This window comes from Lepisosteus platostomus, chromosome 3 (assembly GCF_059453375.1).
Source record: "Lepisosteus platostomus isolate fLepPlt1 chromosome 3, fLepPlt1.hap1, whole genome shotgun sequence".
Classification (NCBI taxonomy): Eukaryota; Metazoa; Chordata; class Actinopteri; order Semionotiformes; family Lepisosteidae; genus Lepisosteus; species Lepisosteus platostomus.
In genome coordinates, this window is record NC_142613.1 from 43831310 (window position 1) to 43844765 (window position 13456).

A 13456-nucleotide genomic window follows, 5' to 3' on the forward strand; every position below is an offset into this window, starting at 1 on the left:
ATATTATATTAGCAGAAAAGCTTAAAACTACCACTTTTTCACACGCTATTTCACATGCTAGTTAAATACTTCGATGCTTAAAATCGTTAGGGAGAAATGGAATACCGGTGTGTATTTTTCCTTTAAAGTACCGATTCCTGGAATCTGACTGGCTGTCACCCTTCTGAAGTGGTTCCATAAAATCTGGTATACGGAAAAGAAAGCGTTGATAAAAAAGCCTGGATTCTCATGTATCTCATACAAGTATATTTTAATACAGTCTTTGCTGTGCTCTTGAGGATCCTTGTGATATTTTGAGCTCTAGTTGAATGATAAGTGTCGCATTTTAAATCATTTTCGTAGTTAGAAATTATGAAACGCCCTGTTAAGAGCAAGGGAGTTTTTATGCCCGTTGAAGTAAAACAAAATGCCTGACAAAGTATGGCTTGGACAGATTCCAAGTGCTTGTACAAATGTGCTAAAGAAATTATACTTTGAGTATACAGCTTGTCCAAAGTCATTCATTATTAATACTATTAGTAATATCTTCGGTAAAGGCTTTGATGCATAAATATTTCTGATAAAGGTAGGTTGTGTACTTTTGTCCAACTGAGCAATCTTGCTTTCATAAAATATACCAACATTTTAATGACTGATGATTAACATGCTGTAATACACAGTTCAAAATTAAAAGCTCAAATGCTTGTACATGAGAGGTTAAGCTCCCCCTGGCGGTTTTACAAGGTGACGCCGGATAGTTTCTGGCATGACGTCAAATGACGCGATTAACCGCGTGATACTGCGTGATACTGCATGATACCGCGTGATGCCACGACACGCCCACCGGGGTATGCCGCGAAATACCCCACCCATGCAATGGCTGCATCTGTATCTTCAGTAGATTGACCTAGTGTGTGCTTTGGACCAGTCACTCAGCTACAGTCTTTTGTGTTTTCAAACACCGTTTATATAACTTGTGTCTGCAGTAAGTCCCATTTTGTAATCATTGTTCTGTTCAAATGCACAAAATCTAGATTATCTGCAGATATATGATTCTTTTACATTTGGTTAAGGAATGTCTCCTATGTTTCTGTATAACAATTTGATAGGTGATTCTAGTACTAATTTTGTATTTATCTTAAAATGTTTTTTAGAAAAATATTATGCTGTTGAAAAGTTTTATAGGCTGTCCCTTTCAGTTGATGACGGTTCTAATTAGTTGTCTTTAGGTACATGGAAGACAATTGGATCTGTATAATCTTTGGCAGCTGAGCAGGTGTTATCTTGGAAGAAGCATGATTCTTCAGAATCCAATCACAGCAAACTCTCTTTGACACTTTTGCTTTGCGTACACATTCTGACTTCTTGGGGTCTCTAAGTGCTAATTCATTCAAGGCCCATATATCCCACAACTTGATAATGATTCAAGTGTACTTTTTATCGTATCTTTAGAACACTTCTTATGGCCTCATCTGGTGCAATGTTATTTGCTAGGCTAGGAGAAGAAAACCTTCTTTTGGAGTCTGATATCTGGAAAACAAGACCAATCCAGTGATGGCTGGATTTCCTTGGCAATATTAGCCTTCAGTGAAAAATAATTCTGAAGGTATAGGACATGCTCTGCATTCGTCAGATACTCATTGTAAACCAGAACCAGTGACACTCAGATTAGATATTCCAGGAGGTTCATCTTCTGTTGCCTGTTCCACTGTGAAGGACTCGCTTGCCAGAGCTGAACCCAATAGGTCTTCATGGAAACCAAAGAAGCTCTGGGACTGAAGGATTCATGTCATACTTCATTCTGTCATTGCTGACCCAACATTACTCATTGCACAGGTCTCACAGTGAGAACAAGCGGGTGGACTTTGAAACCCATTTGTGCAGTTTATAGAAATGGGATTTGATGGGTCAACTATCATATAAAGTTACTGTATGTACAATTTTAGTTTTCATCTATTCCAATTAAAATAGTTGAAATACTTAAATGCCCTGTGGTTGTGCTCATAGTTTATATTTATAAAATTTTATTTGTAAGAACTTAAAAAAAAAATCTAAGTGGTGTACAATAGCTTACATGTAATGCGTATGTGCTGTAGCACCTGACTCACCGAGGACCAAGCTTAGGATTCACAGAATGACACAAGATGACACAGGATTCACAGTGAATCACAGGATGAGATTGGTGAGGCAAATACTGAATTAAACCAGGGGAATATGGCAGTATCCGGATCCAGCATCACACAGGATGGAGGAGATAAGCAATAGTCAGATGGCCAGGACTATGCACTGCAGAATATAAGCCTTCAGCAGACTAGGGTGGAATATGGGTACGAGATAAGTCTTCAGCGAGAAGGGTCTAGCCAAAAATGTTTGCCACTCCAGAGCTTGCAGGAGGTATTGTAAACAAATAAGGAATGGGCTAGTACAAAACAAAATTTAGCAAGTGAAAGAAAAGTACCAGTGAAAATAAACAACTAAAAAATTCAGATGAAGATGAAATGACTGAGAAACTAAAAACACAGCAGAAAAGCAGCAGTCAAGGTGTGCTAGGAGCCTTTTACAACCAGAAGTCAGATAGCAGTGTTTAAAATCCTCAAATCTGAGGCTGCAGTTTTGGTGTAGCAGGTTTGATGTTTATAGGACATTGTAGCTTGCATGCATAGGGCTGTGTCTGAGTCAATTACTTGTGCTAGTGTACTGTAATACTTTCTTCTTTTACTTCTGTTAATTATATCTGGTATTATTTTTATTTTGTCCGTAGAGCTTGGCTTTGAAAAAAAACAGTTGAATCAACATGTATCCTAGTTTGGCTTATTAACATTGAATTAAATCTCCACATAAAAAAAGTTAAATTCTCCAGCAATTTTAATAATAAAATTAAATTCTTTAGTATCAAATGTATCACTTTTTACTCTGGATATCAGTTTTTTTGATCAATGTAAACTATTTCACTTCCAGCGTGAGAAGAGTTAGTTAGATTTCAAGGCCTTGACATGACTCATTTACAGTGCAATAGAGTGTCGAAGGGGGTTTAATATGTTGTTAAATTTTGGGGTCTGACAGAGGATCTAATAAACCTCTCCAGACAGTATAGTCAAAGAGGAAGTGGTGTCTATTAGTATGCTTCCTTGGAGACATTTAAGGCAAACATGTAAAATATTCAGAAAATACCGTATATGTGGTGCTTGAGTAAGCTGAATAAAAACTGGAATTAAACATTACATAGCCTGTTAGCAAGCAGACCCCCTGCATATCACAATATTTGTCTTGTGGTAAGTACTGCCATCGCATTTACTGCATTCCTGTCCTTCAGCCTGTTTAAATAACATGGTCACCAAAAGAATCTGAAAACTGCAACATGTATAGCATGAGTTTATTTTTAATTTTGTTTTGTTTAATTGTATTTCCTTTTGATAACAAAATTATTCACTTACTTTTTGTTGAGAGATTTTAAAGGAACTATAAATCATTTCTAGTATAATCTGTAATTTTGAATATTATTTTTTTGGTACCTTCAGCTTCCACAAAGGCTGTCTACATTTAAAATATATATATATATGAATTTAAAAAATCAATATATGTGTAAAACAAAAATATATAGAAATTATTTATAAAACTCCAAACATTTTACTCTCAAGAATTAAGAATTAGTTATTAATAGCTCTGGGGCATATGTTTTTCACTGCGTTGCCTTGAAATCATATCATTGTTTATAGCACCTAATAAAAAATCAGTACAGTACAGAGGGTATTTCCTGGGTATAGGAATCAAGAACTTTGTTGCTGTAACACTTCAACTTGATCCTTAATGTTTGTCTCCAGTTGTAAATAAATAATAAACAAATGTTATTTTTGCTTTTTCTACAGACAATGAGCGACAGACCATTCATTCAGAAACTGTATCGGCCTGTTACTGCAGAAGGCCAGTCACACACCCTAGGTGATTTACTGAAGGAAGTATTTCCTGCTGCAATCACTAATGATGGTATGTTCATAAATGTTGATTTAAACATGATTCTTGTGCCTTTTCCTGCATTTGTTAGATACAAAGTATTCTGCTTTAAATATATCTCTGGTGTTTAAGTTGTTGCTTTAGGCTTCTGATACTGTATTTATAATACCACAGAGTATTCCACACTTTGTTACTATCTCTATTAGGACCTTTTTATCAAGATGCTCGGAATATTTTGTATTTATCTGTACCTCACCTGAAATTCAAAGGGAAAAGCATAAACCTGAAGACAGTTCTTTATTTTTCAACAAGTCTATTAATTATTTTAATTATCCCATAATAGCCCAAATAAATAAAAGCATCCTGTTAAATTAAATCAGAAAACAGTGCTTTACACATTGTGGCACACAAACATAACTAGTGCCTGTCATAATGGAAAAAGTAAAATGACCAGCTTCATAGGCTTCATGAAAGATAAGAGCACGACCCAGCCAAAACAGTGTTTGTCTGGATCCCTCAAAGGAAACAGATAAGCAAACAATGGGGTTCTCAGACAGTGTACCTGTAGCCTCATGTGTACAAGAGACCACCATCCCAGGATTCTCTTTGAAGAGTTTCCCATGCAGGCTGCTTTCTTTTTTTGTCTGGCAGGATGAAGGCGAAAGTCTTTCTTTGTGTCTCATATTTTGTTTTTCCATTTCCTTGTTAATGAAATCTCCAGTGATCTGAATGATATCAGATTGTTGTCTGTCTCCAGAGAAGTCTGATTCTGCAAGTATTTATTATTTTGCTCTAAAAATGGAATGAGCCCTTAACCTCTCCTTTGTATGATGCCGATGAGCAAATGAGTCCCAGTCTTCATCAGTGCATTTCACTTTGTACCTTATCAATACAGGCTCTCTTTGACTGGTACCTTTGTTCTTTTTTACATGGAGCTTTTGATGGTGTGAATATTTAGAAGATATACCTAACCCTAGAGCAGGGATTTTAAACCTTTTCTGTCTGGAAGTCTCATTTGTAAGGAAACCTCTTCTATAAGGACCCTAATTTTAGCATAAACCAAACCAAAGTATATTATTTCTATAAACAATGCTACCATTTAGAATAAATTCTGAAAAATGTAGGGCAGTAGACCCTGCTAGTCTTGGGTTGGGTTTGAAATATTTCCTCTCTTTCTGGGCAAATGCTGGACAACCCTTGAGACCTGTTAGAAACCCTTACATTTGAGAAGTACACTGTTTATCTATACACTAGGTTTAGTAGTTGTTTAAAAACAATTATAAAATGGTATAATTTTCAGAGCACAACTTATGTTGAAGTTAGTGAAACAGGACATTACAAGAGTTATGATATATTTACAGTGTAAGCTACTCAGTGTCACACAGAAAATGACAATATGGTAAATACAGTTTAATGTCACACAAAAAACAGTTCTCAGAAGTTTCCATTTTTCAGTCTTGTGTAATAGGAATACCTTGTAGTTATCGCACATACTAGTTTTCTTCTCCAATTAATACTTTAATAGGGGCACACCTTCTGCATGACAGAAAACCTATGGAAACATGGTCAGGGGGAATCCCTGTTTTACTAAATTTTGAACTTGGTGTATTTACTGTAGAAGTGGAACATGTTCAGCCTTGTGTCTGTGATTCCACTCTGGCAATCCCCTCCACTACAGCAGCTTATTTCTTGTACTAGGGAATAAGTACTTGTGAGGTCTGTATCACTTACAACATTTTGACTACATTTGTCCTTCTCTGCTCTGACTTGGAAGCTGCTTGATGAAACATAAAATAGTATATATAAAATATATTTCTGGATGTTTTTTAAACGGGTCACTTTGTCTTACAGAAATGCCACTGTAGAAACTGTAGAAATTTTACTTTGCACTCATAGAGAGCTTTGAAGTTGGATTAAAGATATAAAATTTGATGCAAATATGTTTAAAATGGTATCACATGGTCTCAAAACTATTAAATACTGTTGTTTACCTGTAAAATATAACTGCAGATACAGTATGTGCAGAATCACCTTATTCAATGTTAAGAAGCTACATGAACTGATACATTTTCTTAACCATAATCATACCATAGGAAAAAGTTTGAAATCCACCATTGTAACCAAGTGTATTTTTTCTTTCTGCATAAATCACAAAAAAGTCTGTTGTTTTTAATATCATTATGTAATGTCAACCCAGTGAAAAGAGAATTCAGATGCCTGAATTTGACTGTATTTCTGTTAAAACTAGTTGGAACAGTAACAGAGGGTCAACAATAACTTTTCCTTATTTCTTATTCCTTATTTCTGTCACAGATGAACAGTGATCGACATAACATCGAGATGAGCATTTAATGTAATTTTACAACTGTACTGTTATTATTAGTTAGTAAAGCTGCATCCAAATCTGTAGTCCAATATGAAGGTTAAACATTTAACCTTTTAATTAAAAGTTTGGTCTAAGTTGTATTAATGATATATAGTTGGGTGGAAAGATGTTTAAAAGGATGTCACATAGTCTTAAAACCAGGTTAAACCTTGAAAGATCTAATATTACATTTGGTATTAGATGACCAGTAAATTCATACATGGAAATTAATATAAATGATTTTTTTTTCTTTTTGAAGTTATGGTTTATTACAAACCAAAATAATCCAAATACATCAACATATGAAGACTGCACTGAATTTGAAAGGTCACCAGGGTCTTCAGACCAGTTCACACCACAAATTTAATACATATAACCCAGTCTGACAGTTTTGGCTCGATATTAAAGCTGGAAACAAAATTAGTTTAGTTATATTTTAAGACAGTGGACATATTTCTTACTTAATATAAAATATCTAGCCTGTTACTCTTGGACATGAGAATTGTGTCTTTTCTTGTCTTGTCGAATTTCTTTAAAAACACAAAAAAATGAAAATTAGTTCAGTTAATGTTCAGTCTTTTTGTAATGTAATATACCACTACGTCATGGTTTTTTGTATTCTTTTCTCAGATTTTCTGAGTTTGTTTGCGGTGATTAGTTTTTAAATTGTTTCTCTCATCTTATAAGAAATAAAGCCGTATTTCTAATAAGCAAAGAAAAAGAAAAAAACCCCCACCTTTAACTAACCCATGGAACAGCCCACGCATATGACTTGTAAGCATTTGACAGAGCGGCCCACTGCCACTTCTTTCAGCCCCACTGTATTCAGCAATTACTGTCCAGGATGTGTGGGATGAATTGCTTCACTCCCATGTCTTATAGCGCCTGCCCAGTTTCCAGGGACTTCACTTTCATACATCTGCCTTTCTTGGTCAAGGTCTTTCACAAACTACTTTTGTTTTCCCTTGGTTGCAGTCTAAGCAGTCTTGTCAACTGTGGCCACAACATAATATTTTCAGGCTGTCTTCAACTAGAGTTTTGACATGGCCATGGCCTTGATTGTGAAGTTCGCTCCTAATAGAAGTGTTTGGGTATTCAGAACGACTATATATTATTATCTGGGACGATTATAGTACCCTTTAAGAGCTGGTACCAGCCAGTTTTTGATCATCAACAATATAGTATGATGGAATGTTTCGTATGATTTTAAGGTTTTTTCACAACTTCTTTTTTTACTTGGAAGTGAAATGTCCCTTATTCACTCCAAATTTGTTTATTTAAAACTAATGATTTTTTCGTCTCTCTTTAGTCATTTATTGGTTACGTAAAAAGAAAAAAATAAGCTGTTTTGTCTAGATCCATGGTACACATTCTTAGTCAAATTGTCAGTGAGTTTCTTCAGAGCAAATGGGAATGATTCTTGAAAACTAAGTCTTGCATATTGTTTTAAAAAATGTATTGTTAGGCTAGCCATCAGAATGTAAGCTCACCCCATGACGTCATTTGTTTTGTCTCTACTGCATAATATAATCTTGTGGTCTTCTAAGTACCTCTTAGCCAAGAACTTTAAAAAAAAGATGATGTGTGTGGCATGTATTTCTCTGAAGAAACCTTTTCATGTTTGTCTGATGTCGCCATAATATGTAAATCTACCACAATGTTTGCACTTTTGCCAGTGAATTGTCATGAAAAAGCAAAACAGACCTGTTGCTTATGTGGTTAGCCTTGAACTAGAAGTGCAGTTTTCACTAAAGATGAATTTTTAAATGCACCTTTGTCCCTCTTGCTATATAAATAGTTCATTTAAAAAGTAATGTCAAATTGATAAAAAATACCACCCACTGCATGCTTTAAGGCAAGATATTCTGGTACACTCTAATAACTCAAAATTAAGAGTTATTAGCCTTAAATATGCACTTGTCTTCAACAAACTTAATCCAGTTTTTCCATGCCCACTCCTTAGTAAAGACAAATTAATCATAAGCTTCCTTACCTTTACCTCCACCCTAATGACATAATAACAAAACTGTCCCATCTTATTTGTGAAAATGCTGATCTGAAACAACATAAGTATAGACTGTATAATACAGCGTGTAAAGTATGTAGTGTTTCATTTATAGAATTTAGCTCTGTTTACTTTGTTGGTTTTATTTAGATATTCTAGTGCATGGTTACTCAGCCTGTAGTCCTTCAGCCATTTTGTTACAACTAGCTCCTTAATTATTTTCATTTATGGTTAGCTGGATCAATACAGCCATTAACGATCTGTGTTTCTCAATCTACTGCAGAGAAGATTAGAAAGGCCTTAAATTGAGTAGCATTATTCTAATGGAATAGTTTCACAATTCCTCTACTATGTCTCTTTGTGAATTTGTATCTTTTTCATCTGAGTTTGGAAAACACAGTTATATTTAATCAGATTTTTAGAACACCATTCCATAGTGCATATGTTTGCACTTTGAACTATCATAATTTTTTTAATGGATAATTTATATCATTACAATAGCTAGTTATGCTTGGTGTCAGGCTTGTAAATCCCACATGTTTTGGATTGTTTTTGTTCATACTTTCTTTTTTAACTTCATTGTTTTCCATATTTCTTTTAAGGAAAGTAGCACAAAAGCTTTATTTTACTTTTTATTTTGTTTTTCACTTAGTAATTTTATAACCAGATAGAGAAGGGGCTGCTATTAGAAAAGGTTAAAATAATTGTATAAAAATAGTCTATTAATACTAATGCTGAATAAGATCACATATGTAAGACATGTGAAAACAGGACAATTCCACTTTTGTTTGGTGGAGAATGTCCATTATTATGTGATATAAAGACCAAGGTACGGAATTCTCAACCATTATGAGATTTTGGTATTGTTTTAGGTGTACATCAGAATACCATATGAGAAGCAGGTGCATTGTGATACCTTGTATGTTGAACAATACATTACCATGAATTGGCTCATTATTAATTAACAGCATCAAAACTATAAAATCCAGATGACATTGGTTTTATATGTATAGTATAGCTAAGCTTTTGGTACAGGTAGAGTGATAATAGGCAAATACTGTAAATAGATAATTGGGAATTGTACAGAAAGTGTACTGTAAATGAATAGTGTCTGGAAATGTTCTAAGAACACTTGTTCTCAGAAAATGAGCCTGCTTTGCATACATTAACTGGTTCAAGTTCATGTTGGTACATCACCCGCTTGCTATAATTGTTTATAATCTCTCCAATAACAGTGAGAAACTATTTCTTAAAGTTATTATAGTTGTTTATTTTCCTGAATGATATTTGCAGGCCAAACCACATGTGTAGGTTATTATTGGCAAGTTACTATTTGTGAGATAATTTTCATCTGTCCCCAAAGAACTTAAAGGAACTATGAAAATCAGAATCCTTCTCTTCCTCAGCGTAGCACTTGGTAAAGATTAGTTTTTTTAAGCATATTATTATTATTAACACACAAACAAAGAGTGTTATTTCTGCACAAACATTTTCATAAATACTGAGAGCAGTGCATTTAGGTCTATCATTCATACAACTCTTATGCCAAAATTAATGTATTTTTAACATTTGCAGGACTAATTTTGAGAATAACTTGTTAATTTTCTTTTCTTGATATAGACGTGTTACCGTCTACATGTACATGGATTGTTTCAAGGAAATATAAATTATTTCCTGGAAACAGAATTTGATGTACTGTTTAAAAAACCTTTTATGCTTTAGAGTTTTGAGGCAATACTAGATATTTAGTGGTAAATAGTTTGTTTCCTTACCTTAAACACTCTCCATCTCGTATTAGTGCTGGGCGATAATTCGATAACGATAATTATCGCTTTATAATTTTCCTCGATATAATTTTAACAAAAGTTCGATAAATGTTCGATATATATGTTTATGCTTTGCGCATGATATGCGCATGCGCACAAAATACTGCGCAAGTGTGCGTGTGTGTTGCAGACCGGGCAGCTAACGTGGTGTTGTTTACCCACACGGTGGTGGCTAACAGGATTGTAGTTAGAGTGGAGAAATGAGCGACACTGAAGCAAATGTAGTGCTGCCAACGACCAGCTTGAAGGACGATGACATCGTCAACAGAAAAGGTCATTCAACTTCGGTCATTTGGAGATATTTTGGCTTTTTACGATCAGACATAAAACAGAGCACTTTAAACTTTGAACTCTGTGCATTTATGTAGCATTTTTTTTCTAGAAAGATCCCAAACTGTTTGATACATTAGAGTTCCTTCACTACCAAAATGTAGCACCCATTTACTTACAGCTTACCACACAGGGTTTCACTAACCGTCATCAAAACTGGCAACCTGTCTCTGTATCATAGAGACACATATCATCTCTATCATAGCATGACAGATCGAAAAATGCAACATAAATACATCAGTCTGAACACGGATCCAATTCTCAGCACACCTCAGGCAAAATTGCATGTGTGCTGCCAACGTGTTTTGGCCACACATTATGTAACTCATGACTGCCAGATGAGCAGACATGGGTTGACTGAAGTGGGTGACATCCACGTAGAGATGTCACATGTAATGGTCTCAGATGACTTCAGGTCCATGCTGTTCTTCTGAGGTGGCTAAGCTAGGGTTTGGTGTCACATGAGAAAATGTCATCAGCCTTCTGCAGTTTTTCTTTATGATAAAGAATACCTTAGCTTAGCAAGAAAGATCACTGTCACCTATAGAATTGGCTGGAGAGGTTGACAGTTCTTGAACGCCCAAAGTACACTGAGCCATTTCACCGGATCCCTCAAGTACAGTTAAGTTATCCCACAAGAGGCTTGAGAAATCAACATTGGGATAGGCTTTTATAGACATACTGCCAAAACAGTGCTATCCCATGTGAATACTGATACTGGCAAAAATAATGACATTGCCATTGGATTTTTTTAAATCAAGATGGTGCCTATACTGTATTTTATCTAAATAGGTTTTACAAGATTAGTTTAATATTGCACATTTGTGAATACATTTATAAATAGGAGATCTAATATCAGTTGTGCAATGTTGTTTTTCCATGTTCCTTTCTGGTTATGCATCAGAAATGGAGAGTTAACTGGGATTTATTGTATATTCTGCCTGAACTTTTAAATTAGTGCTTCAAGTGACTTTTTGCACTTGGTCTTCTGGCTTTCCCAAAACACAGAATTTGCTTGTTTCAATTTTCCTGTGTACAGCAGTGATAACTTTGTTCCAGCCATTAGTTTTTTTTATCTTTTATAGTTCATTCTGCTTTTTATTACCCCTTATTTAGTTCATGTCTGCTTTGATTGTAGAACTGTGACAGCACTGTTGAGTAACATCACATGTTCTGGTGCATAGAGTGAGGACAATACTTTGCCAAGGAAGTGATTTGCTTAGAGTCATTGACTTACAGTATCTGTAAGTTTCATACTACCATGTGTAACAAAGAATTCTGTCTTTTTCTTATCCAGATTTCACAGCAAGTGAAACACTACATATATTTTTTCATCTTGTTCTCATAAATATCAGGCAGCTGCTTAAATATTCTAATTAAGTTTTATGACTTTTGTTTCTTACATTTGCTAATGTTCATCTGTTAAAATACATTCTTAGTATATATGGACACTCATCAGCATTTTACTTTACATTTATAAGCAATTAATTCAGTTGTGTTTGAATAGGAGAAATGGTTAACTTACAAGCCCTTTAATACTGTAAGCAGTTGTTTTTTATTTATTAGTCCTACATGTTAAATGAAGAGCAGATGTAGGCAAGGAGAAACGGGAGTCTGTCAGTTAGTATATGCCTGTAATTTCTGACTGGAAGTTTCACTTGTGTCAAGTAAAACTGAAGGAATACCAGGGAGTGCACTTGGTAAGTGTAATCTCTGCAGTGTTCATGGTCATGACACCATAATCTTCAACTATTTATCATCATAGAGGTACTATAAACAAGAAAATGATGGAGTGATGCCTTCAGAATGCTTTTCATTAACAATACAGCTCTGCTTATGACTGTCATTTTAAAAGATACACTTTGGTACTTTGGTAGCTGCTTAAATGCATCTCTTAATTTAACAGAGTAGGTAAGGGCCTTCAATAATAAAGTGTTGTGTAATTGTATTTTGACAGCTGCCTTTTGCAAATTAATCACTTGATTGTTTTCTTTATGAAAAGAATGGTGGGAAAATTATGGGACACATTTAGTCCAAGAAACTATTGTAATCCTAATTTGTGAATACACATTAATATGCCAATTTAACACAAAGATCTTGAGCTTCAAAAAGTTTCTTAATCATTTGAGTTTATTCATACATTTGATCTCTTTAAAAAGAGGTTCTATGTTCTATTTTTTTTTACTCAGACTGTCCCATAGAGCCAGGACAGTGTAATTTGTATTTCTACTAGAAGCTTTTCAGGCTGTATTTTGAGTGTTCAACGTAGCTTGCCCCGTTTTCAGAGTCACGGCACTACTTTTGTATAGTTTCATTTACCCCCTCTTCCTGATAGATGTTTTAAATTTGAAGTTTATCTTAAGTTTAATTTTAGTTTGTATTTCTCAATTTATTTGCTCCACCCTTGTCTTTGCTCCAGGCTTCAGTAGTTTAATCAATTTGATCCTAATGGCTTAAAGCATACCTTTCATTTGTATGATTATTCTGCTCTTTTATGGATCCTTTTCGGGGCAGTAATACTTTATCTGCCAGAATTCGTTGCCAGAAGTAGATGGTGTTACAGCTGTTTTTGTGTCTTTGCAGATTTACCATTACATACTTACATTTGAATTCAAAACCTTTAATGTGTATCAAAATATTGTGGTAGAAATAGATTCTCACATTATCCTTTTGAAAACATTCATGAGTCAGTATAAAGAACTTGACTGTTTTCATAAATCACATATTCTTATTAAATTTAAATCATACTTTGAATAAAAATAACTTTTACAACAATTATGTTCCCCCAGCAATTCTCAGACATCTCATGTTAGAACACATTCTACTTAATTACTACCTCTTGGCTTTCAAAATCAGAAAACAATTATGGAATTATAATTTATTAAATAATTTATTATCTGAATTAATACCCCACTTAGCTGTCATACTAAAAAATATCCATGGGGATGCTCCTTCCTCTTCTGGAAAAAAAAACTGGTGGAGTGATTTAAATATGCTAGG

The 13456-nt window shown here is 34.5% G+C and overlaps 1 protein-coding gene across 1 annotated transcript in view; it reads left to right on the forward strand.

Moving 5' to 3' along the window:
- Positions 1-13456, forward strand: part of atg5 (ATG5 autophagy related 5 homolog (S. cerevisiae)) — a 65452-nt gene that overhangs the window by 37093 nt on the left and 14903 nt on the right. The window contains exon 7 of the mRNA XM_088625692.1: positions 3846-3963. Within this exon, the coding sequence (XP_088481818.1) occupies positions 3846-3963 (118 nt within the window). The remainder of the gene's footprint in view (positions 1-3845; positions 3964-13456) is intronic.